The sequence below is a fragment of the Aythya marila genome, assembly GCF_965140915.1.
Source record: "Aythya marila genome assembly, chromosome: 5".
Taxonomy (NCBI): Eukaryota; Metazoa; Chordata; class Aves; order Anseriformes; family Anatidae; genus Aythya; species Aythya marila.
Window position 1 is genome coordinate 45,653,533 of NC_139046.1, and position 19,341 is coordinate 45,672,873.

General features: G+C 56.1%; 1 protein-coding gene across 8 annotated transcripts in view; it reads right to left on the reverse strand.

Moving 5' to 3' along the window:
* The window catches only part of SLC25A22 (solute carrier family 25 member 22), a 35,004-nt gene that overhangs the window by 11,757 nt on the left and 3,906 nt on the right, over nucleotides 1-19,341 (reverse strand). For 2 of the 8 annotated variants that reach the window (XM_082761991.1, XM_082761985.1), the window contains exons 2-4: nucleotides 7,070-7,185; nucleotides 4,245-4,370; nucleotides 1,980-2,035 (exon numbers count right to left, since the gene is read on the reverse strand). In XM_082761991.1, the coding sequence (XP_082618117.1) occupies nucleotides 1,980-2,035; nucleotides 4,245-4,370; nucleotides 7,070-7,089 (202 nt within the window). In that variant the 5' untranslated portion in view covers nucleotides 7,090-7,185. Of the gene's footprint in view, nucleotides 1-1,979; nucleotides 2,036-4,244; nucleotides 4,371-7,069; nucleotides 7,186-8,478; nucleotides 8,502-10,363; nucleotides 10,416-13,037; nucleotides 13,096-16,630; nucleotides 16,711-18,501; nucleotides 18,522-19,341 lie in introns of those variants that run through there. The other 6 variants (XM_082761988.1, XM_082761989.1, XM_082761990.1 and 3 more) reach the window with 6 other exon arrangements.

Consider the following 19,341-nt stretch of genomic DNA (forward strand, 5'->3'; position numbering starts at 1 on the left):
AGCCATCTCCTCTGCTCAGAGCACACATCTCCACCGTGTGGGAAGTCACAGCAAGAAAACGGCTGTGCCTGGGCACTGCGACGCGGTTCTCCCTCTGCCCACCACAGCCACAGAGCAAGGCTGTGTGGCAGCAGGAAAAAAGAAAATACAGGAAAGACAGGGAAAAGTTAAATGAACCTGGGTTTTCTCCTCCATCTCTGATATTATCAGCAAAGCTGCTTAGCAGAGAATGGATAATCCCTGCCCTCGATAATCCACAGCAGCATCGAGCCACTGGAGGAGGAGAAATTAGATACTTCAGCTGCTGGCTGTCTGCTTTCCAAGGTGTTTTCTACCTCTTCAAAAAACCTCACAGCTCTTCAAGTTAGCTATGCCAACAACCGTGTGTTGCTAATTAAAAGCTAATCGTGGCCTATAGGCAACGCGGCATGGACCTGAAGCAATGGCAGGCAACCAGAACGCGAAATAAATTGCAATCATTAAGAATAATGCACTTTGCAAAGGAGCAGGGAAGCACCACAAAGAATGAAATCGGGTAGGGAGAGGTGCAAACAGCTAGCTGTGTGCCAGCAGAGCCTCCGAGTGCCCTTTTCTCCCCGAGCCTCAAGTTTTGTCATTAACCTCATTTTTCATGGAAGCCCTAGGGAACAGCAGGGGGCTTGAGTCACTCTTCTGACCCCGGTGCAGGACTGATGCTCTTGTTTGTGATCCCTAAACTGAGCTGATTCACAAGCAGGGGAGGAGGACAGACCTCACCTTGCTGTACCACCTCATGGAAAAATACGGCTCGTGCTTCCTGGGATAGAAAACGGAGGCAGCTCCGCACTGAGGACGTCAGAAACAAAGCAGAACCGAGCAAGATGGGGAGCGAAGGGGCAGAGCCAGGCCCATATAGAGATAATTATCCCACGTATCTATAGGATACGCCGAAGCCTGGAAAACTTAGCATGACCCTGGCAGTCCAGGGTAATTTTGGCAGGCAGTGTGTGAACGGGGGGGTGAGACAGGAGATATTATTAGCAGAGGCCAGGGAAGGCTGACACACCGCTGTGGCACTGTGCTGGGAATACATTCAGCCGAGGTGCAGCTAAACACCACACGTCACCCGCAGCAAAGGGCATTTCCCAGCCTGGCCCGGGCCGCTGGCTGCTGCCAGCCTGGCTGAACGGCTGCGCTCAGAACAGCCGTGGGACTTGTCTTCTACACCAGACAATTCGCTGTGAGCTACTCCAACAGAGCGGGGAGCCTCTGTCAAACGTACCCCATGAAGGAATCACACGGCTGAAATAAGAGCTTGGGAGTCACAGAGCAAGCTGCTGGGGCACGGGGGCAGAAGGAAGGGGCAGGAAGCAGTCCCACCGTCTGATTTCCCTCTCCCACTGCCTGCAAGGCTGAGCCAGCTCTTTACCTTCTTCCCACAAAAGCAGTCGTGCTTCTCACGAATCTTGGATGTGTTTTACCTCTGAGAGGACTGAGAGGTCTCTCCCAAAAGCCCTGATGACCCCACCATCTCCCCTGTAGGTTCCCAGGAACAACTTCTTCCTTCCGCTCCCCAGAAATTGGCCTGCAGCTGGATTTTTATGGCCAAAGCCAACACAGGCTTCGTTCCTGGCTGGGAACCCAGGAGCAGCCCGCTGCTGGGGAAAGCCAAGGGGCAGGCGTTGTGCTGGCACTCAGCACGGAGCGTGCCAGGGCTCCTTGGGGTTATTTGCCCCCGGGAGAGCTGCCCCAAAGCAGCCAATCCATCCCCAGCATCCACACCACTCCCCCGAAACGCCCACCAGCCAGTTGGGCAAGAGCTGCTGCTGCCTCAGCAGCCAGTGCCACATCCCATGTCCCGTGTCCCATTTTGGGTGGCCGCAGCGTCCACGTTTCCTCAGGAGCTGCGGAGTTGCTGCTGACAGCAAGGCGTCAGCCCAAGCCGAGGAGGCAGATTTACAGCAGGTCAGCACACAGGGCCCTGCCTCAGCTTTTCTCACCTCTGTACATGCCGAAGTAGCCCTCCGAGCGGATTGTCTTAATGAGGCAGTCGGACCTGCGAACAGAACAGGGAGAGATGAGCCCCGGGAGCCCAGAGGCAACAGACCAAATCTCTCGGAGCGGTTTTCATTTCCAACCCGTCAGCAAAACCCCGAGCCGGGCAGGGCCGGGCGTCAGGCGCTGAATGCCCCATTGTTCGGCCCCGAGCCCGACTTCAGCCCCTAATTCAGCGGGGCTTTGAAACCCCCGTCTCACCCCGCACGCGCTGTCTGCTTTCGGGACACACAAAGGGAACAATGCCGCTGCGAGGGCTGCTTATCCAGGCTCCCCGTGGCACTGCACGCGAGGTGCTCTGACGATCAGATCCCCGTGCGCGTGTTTTTCGATCCGGCTCAGAGAGGGAAGCGGGGAGGGGGCCCAGCCCGCCTACTGCTCCGCTTACTGCATGAAATCTGACGCAGGGCACGCAGACACCGGGTGCCCTGAGCGCCCAGCCAGCCGTGACCTCCCCCTCGGCCCAAAGCGCTGACTTCCAGCACGCTGACTGCCAGGGCAGGCAGCCGTGGGCAGCTCCCGGGGGAAAGCTGCCACCTTCTGTGCCCCCACGGCGTTCCCTTTTAACCTACAAGCCCTGCAGGCTGTCGGAATTGCTTAAAGCCCTTTGAAAGCATGGCTAAGAAATTCAGGTCCTCCACGGCTGGCTGGAGGTTGCTGCGGAGTCTCTGGGAGGGGTCGGGTGCTTGCTGTGGCTGCAGCAGGAGGGAGAGGTGTGCACGCATGCATGCACGTGTCAATTATTCAGGAGCAACAGGCTTTTTTTAAGGAGCAACGAGCTGATTAAAATGGGAATATGTTTCTGAGAGACTTGGCAGCATAAGGAGGAAGGCTCACGTCCGCTCTGCAGTAAAGCTGAGGTGGGAGAGAAGGAAATACAGATTTCTCTCCAGGGCTTTTTTGCCTGCTTTGGCCAAGACGGTTTCTAGGGTAACACAGTGCCTGCAAGGAGCCCATCCCACAGTGCTGCCAGCCGAGGCAGTGAGCCTCCCTGCCCTCCAGTACCCCCGCATCCCTCGGAGCCCTGTCTGTCCCACTCCCGCAGATTGCACGCGCCCCTCTCTTTCCTGGGGGCACCCCCACGTCCATTCCCAGCCCCAGGACTCGGGGCACCTCTCTCCTGTAACCCATCGGGCCCTTCCATCGTGCTGCTGGAGCAAGGCACCTTCCCCGAGCCAACGCTGCTGCTTTGAGCAGGCCGTGGCAGGGAGGGGAGCGGGAAGAGCTGCCTCCACCCCACGCAACCTGCCATGGATCTGTAAGGCCTGAGCAGCGCTCCCAGCCCCCAGGGCTGCAGCAGGGACACGGAGCCCAGCCTTGCTCCCTTCCTCTCAACGCAGGGAGCGTTTCCTTCCTATTCCCGCTCTCCTCCAAAATCCCCTGGGCAGGGAAGGGGAAAATAACCAGTGTGGAAGGGCAGGGAGCAAGTGGCACTGCTTCTGAACAAAACAGCACGAGGATAGGACACACATCTTCAGTGCCAGACCCCTCTCTCCCCTCAATGACACCAGTTTTTGCAAAGCAAGGCCTGCCTCTGGTTCCTGAGCTAAAGCAGCTTGTGCTAAGGGCAGCGCACGCTCCTGCAGCAGACACACAGCCCTGTGCACCTCACAAACCACAGGGGAAGTGGGAGGGCTGAAGGCATTTGTGCCTTCTTCTCCTACAGCCTGCAGCATGGTTTTTTGGACACAAGACCCCATCATCCCGAAACCCTCTGCAGCCTGTGAGGCTTCAGAAGGGCTGCACTGCGGTGCTCCAGCCCAGGAATGGGTTACTCTGTCCTTTTCAAAGCTGACAGCATAGGAAAGGATTGTTCCCTCTGATATGACAGACACAGAAGTGGAAGAGAGACAGAGACTCCTTCGTGCACCTGGCTGTGGCTTGGCAGAGAAGTGAACCAGGCTCCTTGTGCTTTGGTCCCGAGCCCCCCCTGCCCTTTTGGCCGGTGCTGACAAGCAGGGAACACGCTGCTCCCCAGCAAGGGACACAAACAGACATTTGCAGATCTGCAAACGTGAGATCTGCAAAGATCTCACCTGCTGGGCTGGGCAGCTGGGATAACCGCTCTGTTTGCTCCAGCACAGCGTGCTCTGAGATGGTCCCCTGGCTTCCCGGGGGAAAGCCGAGCTCCTGGAAATGCTGAGCTCAGCTGGCAGAGGTAACAAGGAGGAAGGGTTCCCCAGCGAAAGCCCCGCGGACGCAGTACTCACATGCTGGTGTACATCCGCTGGCCATTCTGCTGGTTCTGCAGGCGAGTCTTTGCCAGGTCAATGGGAAACACGCAGGTGACCCCGATCAGCCCAGCTATCCCTCCATTGATCAGCTTGGCAGGTAAACTGAGGGGACAGGACACAGAAACAGATGTCTCAGCGCTGGGCGTGGAGACTCCGGGCTGCTGCTTGAGATCTCGCTGTGGGGAGCAGCCAGACGAGGGCTGGGACAGGAGAAGTCCTGCCCGCCGGTGCTAAGCAGGAGCTCGGCGCTGCAGGAAATTCCTTCCTGCTCCCTGGCAGCCAGAGCTCCTTCCTCCTCCCCGGCAGCCCCGCGGCTGGCGCAGCTGGAGGAAGAGGTGCCAAGGATGGGCAGCAGCCCCAGCTCAGCCCACACCCAGGAGCCAGGCGGTGCTGACTGAGATTAAATCAGGCACGGCGTGTGTGGAAGCCAGGCCGAGTCAGTGCGTGAGCTCAGCGCTGGGCCAGACTGAAATCTTACCAGCCTGAGACTCTGCTGCCTCAGGGATCTTCGCACCACAGCTGGAGAAGGGGAGAGATGTGCCTGCAAGCTCCTGTGCTGGTTTTGTCTCAGGACACGGGGAAATGTCAAGCAGTAAGCAAGCTTCACAGCGTTCTCATCTAACCCACAGTTACACTGCAAGGGCAGGCTACAGATCAAACAGGAGTGCATCAGGATGGAAGCTCCGTTGGACAGGAGGGTATTTCAAGAGAGGATCACATCAGCCTCCCCAAATTCAGCTCTGAAGTCACTGCTGGCAGGTTACAAATGCTGCCCGTGCCTCTTTCCAGCCTCAGAGCTGTCACCACTTCTCTAAGTGTCTCCAAGACACGTGGGGCAGGCAGATGCCTGCTCTCAGCCTGCTCCAACAGCGAAATCATCCCAGGGTTTACATCAGAGGGGAGCAATGCACAGGCACACGGCAAACACCTCGCCTGCTGGCACACTGGGGGCAAAGATTCACCGATTTCAGCGCAGACCCCAGCACAAAAGGGGGATAGTTTGATAAATCTGGGCAAGCCAAAAACCTGGGGCAACATGGGCTGCAGGGCTGCACAGAGCTTCTCGCCCTACGTTTGGATGAGAAATCCTTGCTCACCCGGGCATGCAGCTTCCCCCGGGAGCACTGCAGAGGGAGCCTGGTGCAGACAGCGCGTGGCGGCGGCTGGTGAAACCCTCAGATGAAGTTAGCCGAGCACAGCTGCGGGAATGCAGTGCCCTCCGCCTCACCTTGCAGCAAAGTGCTGCTGTGGCTTTGGGTCTTTTGGTGTTAAGCCCATTTTGCTTTAGCATGACAAGGGGATGTGCCATCCCCCTGCGCTGCAAGGGAGGAGGCGCTCGGTGTGTTCGCCAAGCTCAGAGGGATGTCCTCAGCTCGGCTGGCTGTGACTGCCACAGACTCACGGTCCCACAGACGGCAGGGATGACCTGAGCAGGAAAAGGGGAAGGAATCGGGGCACAGAGAGGAACCTGAAACCAGGGATCAGACGGAGCTGGGCACCACAGCTGAAGCAAAACATTTTTCCTTATGACTGAGTCACTCCATGTTTTACCTTGGTGCTCTCTGCTCTCTCCCAGGATGACTGCCCTGTGCTCTCTCCCCTTTTTACCTTCTACATGGCCCCTGCCCCTCACAGCCCACATGCACAGTGCTTGTGGTGCCCTGCTGGGGCTACCAGGGACGTGCACCCGGCAGGATTCATGGGGGTGAATCTCAGCTTGCCCTTCGTTGGCATAAGAGCATGCCAAGTGCTCTCCAGACTGGGTAACTGGCGGCAGGCAAATCTAGGCACATGAACACCCTGCAGTGCTGCCTCCTTATCAGCACAGCTCAGGACCGCCTTCATTTGCTGGAGGATGGTGGGCAGGAAGATATCCTAATCATGGCAAGCCCTAAGATGGGGCAGCCCTCTGTCCTTTAGCCTTCAGCTGTCACCAAATCCCAGTCCTCTGTCACCAGGTCTCATTCCCCCACTGGTCCGGGCTAGCTGCTTCCCTCCTGTCCTGAGCTAATAACCTGGAAAGGCAGCTATCAGAAAAAGGCGACAAAAAAAAACAACCAACCAAAAAAAAAAAAACAAGCAAGAGGAATCCCGTGGCAGACAGGAGTCATTCATCTCGGACAACTTCACAAGCAGCAGAAAGTTCAACCCAGCTGTAGCACTGGCACAGATCTTAGGGAGCTAAGGGGAAGATGGTGTGAAAAAACACATCCCAGTCCATCCCCAGACCGGACTCAGACCCAGCCTTTGCATATGCTGGATCTTAAGCTCCTGCTGTGCACTTAAGTGGCACAAATTATTATTGGTACTTCATGTTCCTGCAATCACTCAGGCGTTGAGTGGGTTTAGAAGAAGGGCACAAGGCTGCATCCACGCGGACCTTGTACTGACAAGCACTGGATCTGCAGCTGGTCAAGGAGCCTGCTCTGCTCCCTTGATGTCAGCAGCTGAAGTCAGCAGGTCAAGCTGACCTTTGGAAGAGGAAGCAGAAAGCAATGGGTTCATGAAAGGTCAAAAGCAGAGGAGGGAAATAAAAAGCAGTGAGAAAAATAGCTTGAGAAAGCAGAGACATAACAACATGGCAGACGAACTAAGAAAAGGCTGAGGAAAAATAAGTGATGAAAGAAAAAAAAAAGAAGGTAAGAAAGGAGCAGAGAAGGAGTTAAAGCTCTTTAAGGTCAGAAGAGATGCTCAGGTGTTTTTCCCCAACCTCCTGTATCACAAAAGGGATTGAGTTGGAAATACTTCAACAGAAAACTCCAAAGCACAGCCAACAACTTAACATTTTTAAAAAACGTTACCTGATCTGTTTATCAGCCATTTAATTCCAACTTGATCTTGTTAAGAAATGGATTTGTTCCTTCAAACCGTTCTTTAATTTCTTTTTCAGTCACTTCTTTTCCAGTTTGGTTTCTTCCTGGGAAAGGAGAGAAAGACACCAGAGAGACACAGTTGAGAAGGGGCACTGCTCTTCTTGCAGCTCAGTCCTACTTGGCAGGGCGAGACAGGCTGAGGAAGGAGTGAGTTGGGAGAGCACCTCGTCTCCTTTGCTAGAGGAGACTGAGCTGCTGACTGGGCTCCCGAGGGAGCCGTGTAAAAATACGCCCGCATACACATAAATATAGATGCACAACTGGAAGGAAGAGCTGCCAGAGCCGTCAGGCTCCAGCAGCACGTGAGGAAGGGCTGCAGCAAGGCAGTGCCCGAGCTCTGCCTGGCAAACAGGAGAGCGGGGCTCATCGCCTGCAATCACCTGGACCCCTGACCCCAGCGCTCTACAGGTCCACACAGCCACCCCAAGAGGATCAAATGCTGTGAGACCCCTTCAGCCCCTCCCTCCAGCACAGACACACCACTTCTGAAGGACAGAAGCAGAGGAAATCCCTTTGCCTCGGGATTGAAATTTGCCCCTTGATTGCAGATGATTTCCTAAGCCCTGCAGGATTTCACTTCCAGCAAGGTGGCTTTCAGGATGACCTGCTGCTGCTCTGGAGATGCAACCTGAGGGCAAGAGGCTCTCCTGAGGGTAAAAGCTCCCTGAAAGCCTAACCCCGAGGCAGGGGGAAGGTTGCACACTCGGTTCAGTGCTGACCTGCACCACTCTGTTATGCCAAGTGTCACGGATGGGGCAGAGGGAGAGCGCTTGTATTGCCCCAGTTTGGCGGTGTGGGACTAAAGCTGCCTTTGGCAGCCCCAAATCCAGCCCCAGCCCCGAGCGACCAGCACACGGCTTGCTAAGGAAAGGGGCTCCTCTCCAAACACTGCACAGCGACCTCACCTGCTGCATCATGTTACCTTCCTCCTCTTCCACAGTGCCTCTCCAGAGAGTTTGCCTGATCCTGACTGCTCTGAGGAAGCAGGGCTTAAAAATGTCCAGAGCTGGGTGCAGCCTGCACTTCCCAAGCGAGAGCTGCTTGCACCTCCCTGTGTGCGCTGTCACGTCTCCCAGAGCAACTTCCTTCAGGTCAGCTTAATCTGATTCCCCATCGCCTTAACCAGAACAAGACCAGTAGACAAAAACAAACGCAGGCAGGCCAGCTCCAGCTGAAAGCCTGTTATCCCGGCGTAAATAAGCCCTGAACCATGAAAGCTCGCTTGATAACATCTACACCCTCCACAGGATGTTTGTGCTCCCCGCGCAGCAGCTCGGACAGAGCGCGCTGGGCCATCCCGACCTGCCCGGCTCGGGTGCGCTCCTCCTGCCACGTACCTGAGGACCACATACCCAGCACCTGGCTCCACAGAGGCCTCGATGTCCGTGGCCAGGGGATTTTCATGCACTGAGGGATTTTAGTGCACCGAAGCAGAAAGCTTGCGTGAGCTCTGTTTGTTTAAGCGCGGCTCCAGCTTGCACAACAGGCGCGGTGTGACTGCGCACGCTGCCTCAGCGCCTTCCCGGAGCCTGCAGGATGTCCGAGCCCTTTAAAGGGTGGTGCAGGATGAAGCCCTCGGTGTCCTGTCAGGGAAACTCCTGGGGAGAGCCAGACCCCAGGGCAGCACAATAACTACTGCAGCCCGAGAGGAGCAAAACCATCGGCGGGGAGGAGAATGCTGCTAGTCTTATGGGACGATAAAAAAAAAGAAATCCAGGACAACATCATGCTTTTATCCTAGGGAGGAGAGGCACGAGGAGCCTGGAGGATCTGGTACAGGCGGGCTGTGGAAATGAGAGCCACCAGAGGCCTGCCTTCGAGTGGGAGAGGCTGGGAAACCCCAGCGGAAGGGGGTCCCGAAGTGCCCGTGCCGTAATTACAGCAAGGAGAGCTGCGCAGGCGATGAATTACGTGGCGGTAATTCCTTCCTAGAGTGCTGTTAGCACAGCTAGGCGTGGATTAATGCCCCATTACTCGCACACCACGACGTCCCTTCTCCATTTATTAAAATGATCAAGCAAATTAGTTTTAGAGCGACGTGCCCGGGGAAGCACCTCCGTGCCAGGCAGAGAGGCGCCGTGACAGCCCGCGCGGCCGTGCAGACAGCCCGGGAGCGCACTCGAGCCTTCCCCAGCTCCCGAAAGCACAGCTCCAAAGAGCGATGGAGGAGCCAGACTGAGGGTACCACAGCACAGACGTGGCCAGCTCTGGATGTACCCAGTCCTCGCAGCTTCCCGTCCTTGCTGCACGCACATGCTCGTCCTGTAAGGTTTTCTCCAGGTGGCCAGCTCTGCAGCCCTCAGACCTGCTGCGGGGGCTGGACTCTGAACCTCTGTGTCTCCTCACCTTATCACTTGAAGGAAAAGTGCTTACTCCAGTAAGCATCCCATCATTATATCGTAATTCTAGGATTTACAGCCCAGGCAGGGGAATGGACAGGCGGATTTTCCCCTCTGCTCCTCTCTAGGCAGGTGGCAAGGGAGGCTGCAGTCGGCTGTCCTCAGCCTCGCTGAGACTTCAGGGATCGCAGAGGGGATGGGGGAGGCAGAAGGAGCAGGGAAGGGCGCAGAGCCTCTTCCACAGCACCCACATGCAGCCACTCGAGCCATCTGCTCATGCGCCCCCCTACAAGCACAGGATCAACACGTCGCAGAGTCCTTCTCCCCATATTTTTAAGCACAGCTGAAGCCTTAAATCTGGGCTTTGATCAGGAACCTCGAGCAGCTGCAGCACCCACAAAGCTTGGATGGAAACAGAGGTGCCACCGCGCTGCCCCATGGCCGTGTGTCACCACCACGTGCCCGCAGCTCTGCCCCTCTGTCCCGTCCTGCTCTCCCCCTGCCCAGCTGAGAAATGCTGATTTATCTGAGCACACACGGGCTGCCGTTTGGAGGGGAGACCTCCAGCCAGCGTTATCTGGCGCTGCTGCCGAAAGAAGCAGCCCTGTCCTCTCCCAGACATGTGTTCCCGGCCCCGCTCCCGTGCCAGCACAAACATTTGCGCAGGGCGGTCAGGCAGGGATGACAGAGCTTGAGGCCAGCACATGCTGGAGCTGTCACTGAAAGCAAACACTTGAACTACAACCTTGACTGGAAAATAAACAGCAGAAGGGGAAAACAGGACTCCCTGCCACGCACTCCCATTTGTCTGGAGAGCAGACACGGCTCCCCGGCCCCTCCGTGCCACGCTCCACAGAGGCACTGCAGCTGCAAACTCACTCACCTCGTGGTCAGAAGGGATCCCACAGCCGGCCCCGTCCCTGCCGAGCCCTCGGAGTGCCAGGCCCGGGACAGGTCCCCCTTGGCCCAGGTGAAAGCAGGACAAAGTCCCCGCGGGGAGGTGCCGTGGGCCCGCCTGCCCCATTGGCTGCCCGCACGGTGGAGGGGGCAGAAAGAAGAAAAAAAGAACGAAAGAGCAGCAAACTCTGCCCCAGCACCTGCCCGCCCTGCTCCCTGCAAACTCCCCCATGGGTGCAGGCTGCCTCTCCATCCCCGTGCTGCCCTCGTGGCGACAGAAATGCCTGGGGACAGCTCCATCGTGCTGTGAAGACATGGGGTAGTGTCCTGGGGATGCAGAACAGCCCTCAGGGTGAGGGCACAGCACAGGGGCGTTTGGCCTGGCAAACACAAGAAGAGGCAGCACAGACGAACCTGGATGTCCCCGGAGGGGAGCCAGGCCTCCTGATCAGCCGCAAAGGCTCCTGAGCTCTCATTCCAGCTCGTCTGCTGACTTGCTCTTTGCCTTCAGACAGGATTTCCAACCGCAGCCAGCAGGCTGAGGAACACCCTGTTCTCCAGACAGCATTTGGGCTTAGGAAAAACAAGCCACGAACACAAAGTGTTCAACATCTCGGCAGAAGTGCCGCTGCCTGCCCAGCCCCGCGCAGCTGCCCATCCATCGCAGCAGGAGAGGAACCACGGCGGGGAACAGGGGCACACGGGGTGACCCTACAGACCCTAGGACTACGGCCACGTCCGATGCTGTGCCCCAGAGCTCAGGCTGGGATTTACAGAGCTAACCTCCTGCATTTCGGACAGCTCCTCATGCACAAAGGCAACCTCTGTCAGCTCCCCGCGGCGGACACAGGAGCGTGGACAGCGCAGCACAGGAGCCAGAGGGACACAAGCCCCTTCCAGGCGTCTCCTACCGTAACGCTTGTAGTGACACGGCAAGACAAGGCCAGAGCACAGCAGCAGCAGAAATTCAGGCCCAATTTTGCTCGAATACAGCAGAAGGATCCAGCCTGTGGTCGGCAGACACCTGCAAATCCATGCCCTGATTCACAGGGATCTTGAAAAAAGTGGCTACGGAGCAAATAATCCGTACCCAGACACAACGAACAAGCTATGGGGAAGCTCCCAGAGCCAATGGTTATCGAAATTAAGTTCACAACGGCCGATGGTATTTTGCAGCTGGAGCAAGGAGTGGAAGCAGAAGCTGGCTGACAGACACTGAAGCAGCCCAGACATGACCACGCTGGTATTCAGGCGAGTTCACAGCTCGGACATCTCGAGATGACAGCATGCGTGCTTGTTGCCAGTGAGCCCCCTTCCAAGTGCTGCTGGAGGAATCGTGTAGTCACGCACCGAACCGGTGTGATTCGCACACACTGTCACGCCGTCTCACTCCGGAGCAGTTCCCCACACCAGTTTGTGTGAAATTACAGCTTTGGAGAAACACGGCGTTAGCTGGAGAAAGCAAACTGACCAAGGGGAAAATAAATCAGAACTTGTATGAAATCTGTCCTTTCCACTGCTCTGCGGCGGCCTTGTCCATAAGGAAAGGCAGAGCCGGAGCCTGGCGGCACAGCCAGACCACTCCTCTGAGCTGGCAGGACTTGCTGCACCCTGGGAAACGATGTGGTGCAAAGCCCTCGCCTGGGTGCTCTGCCAAGAGACTGGCAGAGTAGAAAAAAGGTACAAAGCAGTAACTAAAAACTACCAGCCAAGGAGCCCAAGGGAAAACGAGGGCTGGATTCAAGCTCGCTCAGTAGGAACGAGGCAAACAGGGCAGAGCTGAGGACCCGGGGTGTGAAAGGCCCCATTCATTCCCCACGGGCAACAAAACCCGGGCTCCTGGCTCTCAGCAGATGGCTCCCCTCTGCAAGAACAGGCCTTCAGCAGCCCTGCTGGGGGAAAAAGGAAAAAAAAAAAGCATCTCTTCTGGCCGCTTCGTGGCATTACCTCATCAGAGCACCACCTCCACACCCCCGGAGCTGTTCCTGTCCGAGTCCCCCAGCGGGGGCTGCAGGAGAACGGCAGGCTGGCTGCGGAGCGAGCGCGCAGGGCGAGCTTCCTTCCACCTACCCTGCCTGCTGCTAATTCCCCTCGCAGCCCTGCTCGTTAACAAAAGCACAACACAATAAAAGGGAACCGCACGCGGATACCTTGCCCAAATTCCCTCCATCCTGCCCCATCCTGAGTCACCGCCAGCCGTTAACTGTTGCCATGCGCCGAGGACACGGTTATTAAATTAATAGGGGCTGCTTAACCTGGCTACAAATATACACGAGCTCTTTGTGCCTTAGCGAGCTAATAAGGCATGTGCTAATTACATTAATTCAAACAAGCCCAGCGTGCCCCCAGGGCAAAGGGAGAGAAGGGTGCAACAAACCCAGGCTCTTTCACAAGAGCTGTACAGGAGGGGAAGGCGCTTGCCTTGACAAGGCTGCAGGAGGAGCAGCACAGCAGCGCTGCGGCTCGGCCCTACAGCTCGCCCAGCCCAGCTGCACGGCTAGCGGGCAAAAAGCCCGGCTCCTCCATCCAGCCCTGGGTGCAAGGAGGGAAAGGGAGACGGGGAAGGAGGGCAGGAAGGGCAACGCACGATCCCGGCCAGGCTGGGGTGTGCTCAGAAAGGAGCCCCCCCCTCGCCAGCCCCCGAGACGCGGGTCCCTCACCTCTGCCATCACCGGAGGGGAGCCCTCGGCGCTGCCGGCCACGCTGCGGTGCCTGCCTGCAGGCACACGAGGCAGGGAGAGGAAGAGGAAGAGGAGAGGAAGTCGCTCGTATTGCTTTGCATCTCCAGGGACACGTGCTCGCCGAGCCCTTTGCAAAGCCTGCGCATGTTCCTGCCAGGGGACACTAGGGGACCGTGACAGAGCACAGCAGCAGAGGGGCTCTTCCCCTCTGCTCCCGCTCCTTCCAACACCACGTGCGTGTGGCAGCAGCAGAGCTGTCCCCAGGAGGCCCAAAGCAATCACCTTTCTCCAGCAGCAAGGACCACGCCGTGGGAGCTGCGCAGCGTTTTAAAGATGCTTTCTGTCCCCAAAGCCAGCAGCTCCTAGCAGGCACCCCGAGGGACCCAGGGCTGCAGGACAACGCGGCTCGTCCCCTGCACCGAGCCACGGGTACAGGCTGCACGCAGCCTCGGCAGTGAGCTGGCAGAGAAGACGCAAATATTTTCACAAGGAAGCCATGCGAGGGGTGTTTAAGCCCCTGGAGGGGTTTTTAGCCCTCTTTCAAGCCGTGTCAGCCTGTTTCCCAGCAGAGGCTGTGGTTACTCAGGCACCAGCCCGGCACAAAGCCATGACACTGCCAAAGAGGAGGGAGCTCTTTGTCCCCCAGCAACCAGCCAGACTCCTTTCCCACCAGTCCTTTCCCCTGGCTCCCCATGCCAAAAAAAAAAAAAAAAAAAAAAAAAAAAACAACAAACAAACAAAAAAGCACTGATGAACCTCAGGAAAACGGAACAAGAATCCCTCCTGGGAAGCCCAGGACATGAGCGCCTCTGGGTGCTGCACAAGGTGCTTTGAAGACCTAGAGCCCCGTGGGGGCTGTGGGACAACTGAGGGCTGTCACTCCCCACGGAGGGCTCCCCTGTGAGCTCGTAGACGCTGGTGTGCAGCCTTCACGCCCGGCCACGGCTGCGTGGCTGCTGCCTTCTGCACCAGGATGGGTGTGGAGAGCAAAGAGGCTAACACACGGATGTTCTCCCAGCCTCCCAAACCTTTCCGACGACGGCAGCATGTGTCCTCACCTCCCACTGCTGAAGGCAGGCTGTGACTAATGCTCCCAAACGCTCCGAGTGCCAGCTCAGTGTCACGTTGATCGGTGTTCCTCGCCTCTCCGCCACAGGGCAGCCCTCCCGGGACACCGCCGCTGCTGCTGCCCGTCCCTCTGCTGTACCGGTGCCTGAATCTACCTGCTCTGCTCCTGCAGCACGAAGCACGTTTTTCTCCTCCCCTCTCAGCTGCTGGCTCACGCCAAAGCTGTTGGGAGCACAGCAAAATGGTTCCTCGCTCGCCAGCAGCCCCGCACGGGTCACGCTGCTCCTCCAGAGGTTAGCAGCTCCTCACAGAAACTTCCCCGTGCTCGGCCACGGGCAGGAGGATTGCCAAGGGGCTGCAACTGCTGTCTGACAGCTCCGGAGTCTGCGGCGTGATCCATCCCTCCTCGCCCAGGGTGCTGTGAATCAGCAGAGGCTCCAGTAGGCTGCAAGGCAGGCGAGGAGTACCCGGCAGGGAGAGAATATATTTAGGAGGCTCCAGACAAACAAAAACACAGGCGGTCCTGCTCATCCGCTTGCCGGCACGGCACAGAAGGAGACAGGTAATACAAGAAAGGAAAAAGCTAAAAAAAAAAAACCAAAGTCCCTCTGTCAGGCAACTGGTGCCCATGGGCATACAGTGAGCTGCTAACAAAGCACGCAGGACAGCTCAGGGAAAAGGTTCAGGCCAACGCAACGTGTTTTATGTCCTGTAGAAGAATTGCTCCCCTGACAAAATAGCCTTCACAAACAACAGCTGCTCACGAAGGATGAGATGAAGCAACAAGTGTTGCTGCTGCCTTACAGAGAGGAGCTCAGCTTACGCAGGACGTGGACAAGGGAGCTGTCCCTGTGCTTGGGAAGACTGACATCAAACGAAAGAGGAAAATGAAGGGCCCAGCAGAGAGCTCTCAAGCTGTCGGATCACACCTTCTGCAGCAGCTGCTGTTGCAACTGCATACAAGGGGCAAAACCCTGCGGGGCTGCTGCTCTTGCTTGTTGCAGGCTACAGAGGCAGAGGGACGTTTTACCACTCATCCAAGGTCACGCTCTGAGGCTGTGGCAAAGGAGGGAGCAGCACCCAAACTCACGGTTAGCGCCTGAAATATCCTGTCCCAAAACCACACCTCCTTTGTTGTTTTTGGAAGCAAGAGCTCCAGCCACCGGGTCAGCCCCCAGGTAGGGCAGGCACAGCCCAGCACTGGCTTTGACGGGACTTGGGGCATCTCCGGCTGCTCAAATTCACGCCATTCTGTCAAATTAATTTCTAAATTAAAATAAATAAATAAATAAAATCAACAAATGCCACACAGCCAGGAAAGAAATGAAATCCAGACGGCTCTGCTGGTGCACCACACACCAGCAGAGGTGCCAAAGGAAGGCGCACGACACGGGGAGACTTGACAAGGCATCGCCACCCACCCACGACAGCACCACTGAAACGAGAACGAGAGCTGATTATGAGAAGGTTTAACAAAACAAACATCAAATTGCCTTCCTGGGAGTAGCTCACCATGGGCTGCATTCAATCAAGATCAACACAGACCTCACAAACTAAACAAACAGCATCCCATCGCATTTCCTCTGACACTAAGAACAAGCATTCCTGCCCGGGTGCCTTTCCCTTTCCCCAGCAAATAATCTCCGTGTGGGCAGCCCTCGTAAGAGAGCAAGTATGCAAAGCTTTCTTATTTGCAGATGCGTCAGAGGAAACTGCCAGACAGAAATCCAAACCACCCAGGGTGGCAAGGTCTTTTCATCGGGTTTATTTGGGTTTCTGCCTTGTTTTCTAAAGCTTTTGTGCCCCTCTTGGTTTATCTTAACAACTGGAACTTCCCAGCAAGCCATACCGCAAGGTTACAGCAACACCCTTTGCACAGCGGGTGCTCAGCCCGATCCTCCTGCACCCTACCTTTGTGCTTGGAGGCAAACAGAAGGGGGTAGGAAAATTCTGCCATGCTGGAGTCCTTGGGAATGCACCCTAAAATAGAGGTACCGTGTGTGCTGTGTGCCAGAGTCACGAATAAATACAACGCTGGCTTGCACAGGCAGCATCTGTAGCTCGTGCATTGCTACGCATCCAATTCTGCTACCTTCTCGTGGTGCAGATGTCTGGGTATTTATTTCTAAGCAGGCTTTTGCATTTCCCCACAATGCAGTGGTAAGGCATCAGGTGACGCAGACGGAAAAGAAAGAACCAGTCCTTACGTCCCTGCAAGAGCAGGAGGCAGGACTCGGAGACCGAGAGATCCCTCCCCATCCTGGAATCTGCTGGATTCCTTGCAAACTGTCAAAATTAAATAAAATTTAAACTTGGCAGCAGAGTTAGGGCTGTGCAGGCAGCTGGGACATAACCACGTCTGCCTGAAAGCCTAACAGGACATTGACAAACTTGTAAGGGACAGACTTGAAGAGGCTTTTCCTCATAGCCTGAGGGCTCGCACATGATGACCCGGCCTCAGCTGGTGCAAACCGAATTTGCTGCACTGCCTCTGCCAGAACTACCTCGATTTACTGCAGCCAAGGGCACGGCGCACAGCTCTGGGACGCCACTGACCAGCCAGCAGATGTGTGGAAACTTCCTCCTGGGGAAAAACAAAATAATTAAAAAAAAAAAAAACACAGAAAAACAACAGAAAAAAATCTGATAAAAGGACAGCCAGGGAGTAGGCGGGCTTAGGAGAAATGCCTATCTGCACTGAAGCAGCCCAGAAAAGGAGGACTTGCAGAAGGTCCCCTGATGGTGTATTTGCACCCTGCTATGATATGCATGAGCTGCAGCCAGCAGGACCACAAGGAAGCTCAAATGAGCTTCCCAGCCATTCCAAACCTGGTTTGGCTACACCTCATCTCCCCAGCACGGGATCTCCTAACAACTGAATAAAAGTGTTTTGCATTTTTCCCCTCTTCCTTCAGCCTTGGGGCCTAGTTCAAAGCTCTTTTACGTCGTTCTGGCAGCACAGCGTGCTTCCAGGCAGACAGAAACAGCCCACTGCAAGATCCACCCTGTGCGAGGGATCTTGCTGGCGCTGGGAAGTTAGCAGGGCAAAAGTTTTGCAGTTCCCTGCCCAGGTTAGCTCAGGGATGGAGTGACAAAGGAAAGCACTGTGCTGGAGCAAGGCAGAGCTGCTGTGGGCCAGCACCGAGGGGCACTCGAGTGCCTTTGCAGATGCATTCAGTGCTGCTCAACTTCTCGCCACGCAACCAGCCGCCCTCGCCTTTCATCCCAAATATTTCACAAGGGCACGCTGCCTTTCAGCAGCTACGGTGAATTTGGCAATTGCTCCCCCAGAGCATTGTGCTTCCAAAAGACACAGAGAGGGGTGAAAGAGGTGGTTCAGAGGTTTGCCAGCATTTGCAGAACAAGTGTCCCCCAGCCCAGCACACAGCTGGCTCCTGCCAGGCAGGACCCAAAGGGAAGACGAGGCAGCGCTACACCACACCTAGGCGCTCCTTGCTGAGAAAGTATTAGTCACGTCAGTCACTCCAGAGTGTCAAGGGATCATTAGCTATTTCCACAGCATTGTGCAGTCGTCACACACCTAGATCAGGCTTCACTCCCCACGGAAAATCTGTTCCTAGAGGAATCTGTAAATTGGTTCCCCCATCAAGAATACGACCTCCAAGCACAGCGCAGTGTTTTCATGTCTACTTTTCCCCCTAAAAACGTTGCTGCCCTAATCCAGAAGAGCTCTCCCTCCCGATATTTCACAATTTTTGGCACAAAGACAGTTACGTAAGAACAATTATGCAGGCACATGAAACACTCGCAGCTCCTAAGCGAGAATTTCCCTCTCGTGGCACCCTCAATGGAGCACAACTCCAAAAAACGCCCAGAGCCTCACGGCTCCCAGGCTCTCAGGGCACACCAAACCCCAGCAGCTCTTCCTCTGTCCCTTGTCTCCATCACACCTTCGCCCTGCCAGAATCCTACGACACAAACATGAAGCACAAGTGAGCAGGGGACTGCTTCTACATATACATGTTGCTGTCACCTTGGCCAGCCAGGGTCAGGTAGGTGTTTCCCCCTCTCTTCTCCACTACGTGTGTCTTGGCAGGAAAAGGGGAGCATATGACCCTGCCAGGCTGTCAGTGGTTTCTACCTCCTTGTAACTTAACACAGCACACTATCCCTTCTTAAAATGGCAGCGGGAGGATCGCACGGGGCTCTGGCATCTTAGTAAGACATTAACAAGATTGTTGGGCGTCAAACAAGACAGCAGGCTTTCCTTCTGAGCTGTGCCATGCTCCAATTTACAAGGCAGGCTTGCTCCGTATTCCAACTCGGCCATCCACCTCTGCTGCGGCTGCCAAAATCCAGCGTGCCTCACCATGGTGGGCTTCCTGGAAACAAAGCTCAGGGAGAAAAACTGTACCTGCACGAACGACAAGAGGTAGCAGTACACGATTCAAGATCCTACAGGCACAAATCCTCTTTAAACACTGGTGTTTGTTTTCCGGTGAAGAGGTTTGAGTATCTCCCTCCATCAGGCCTCCTCTATACCTTATAACAGCTTTTAACAGCCTGGAAAGCAAAACACAAGCTGCGGCTAAGAAGACAGCCCCACATGATATATTGTTATCAGCCAAGTACCACTCTAGTTTGATTGCCTTTTGCTTCCCATTGCCAAGAACGGCGTGCAAGAGGCGAGCCCCAATGGCTTGCAGTGATCCCAATCACTGCGGGCACACCGCGACGGGTCACGTCCTCGGGGCAGCGAGCGTGGCGGGGATGAGGCCCCTTCCCCTGGGGGGCTACACAAAAACCGCTGATGCTGACAGCCCCTGCCCCACCTGGCCCCACCGCTTCCATTTTTGAGGAATTCAAGGAAACGAAGATTTCGGGACAAGTAAATCCAGTCCTGCCCTGCTGTCTGCTGGACTCTGACAGCCTGGCAAGACGTAGGAACCCCATGCTGAGCACCCCTGCAGGAGACAGGCCCGCGGCACTGGAAAATCCGATATCCACGGCTGTGCCCTCGCCCAGCAGGAGCCCGGCAGCTCTGCGGGGTGCAGCGACAGCAGAGAGGATGCTTGGGGTCTTCCCTTCCCAGGGTGACCTTGAGGAAACCCCAAACCTACTTGTCCTTCCAGGCTGCCCATCCCCGCGGGGCAGAGCACGATAACCTTGACCCACCTCCACTGGGCGCCGAGCTGGCTTAGGACAGCCTGGCGGGATCCCGGCGGTGCTCGGGCTGCCCGTCCTCCTGGCTCGG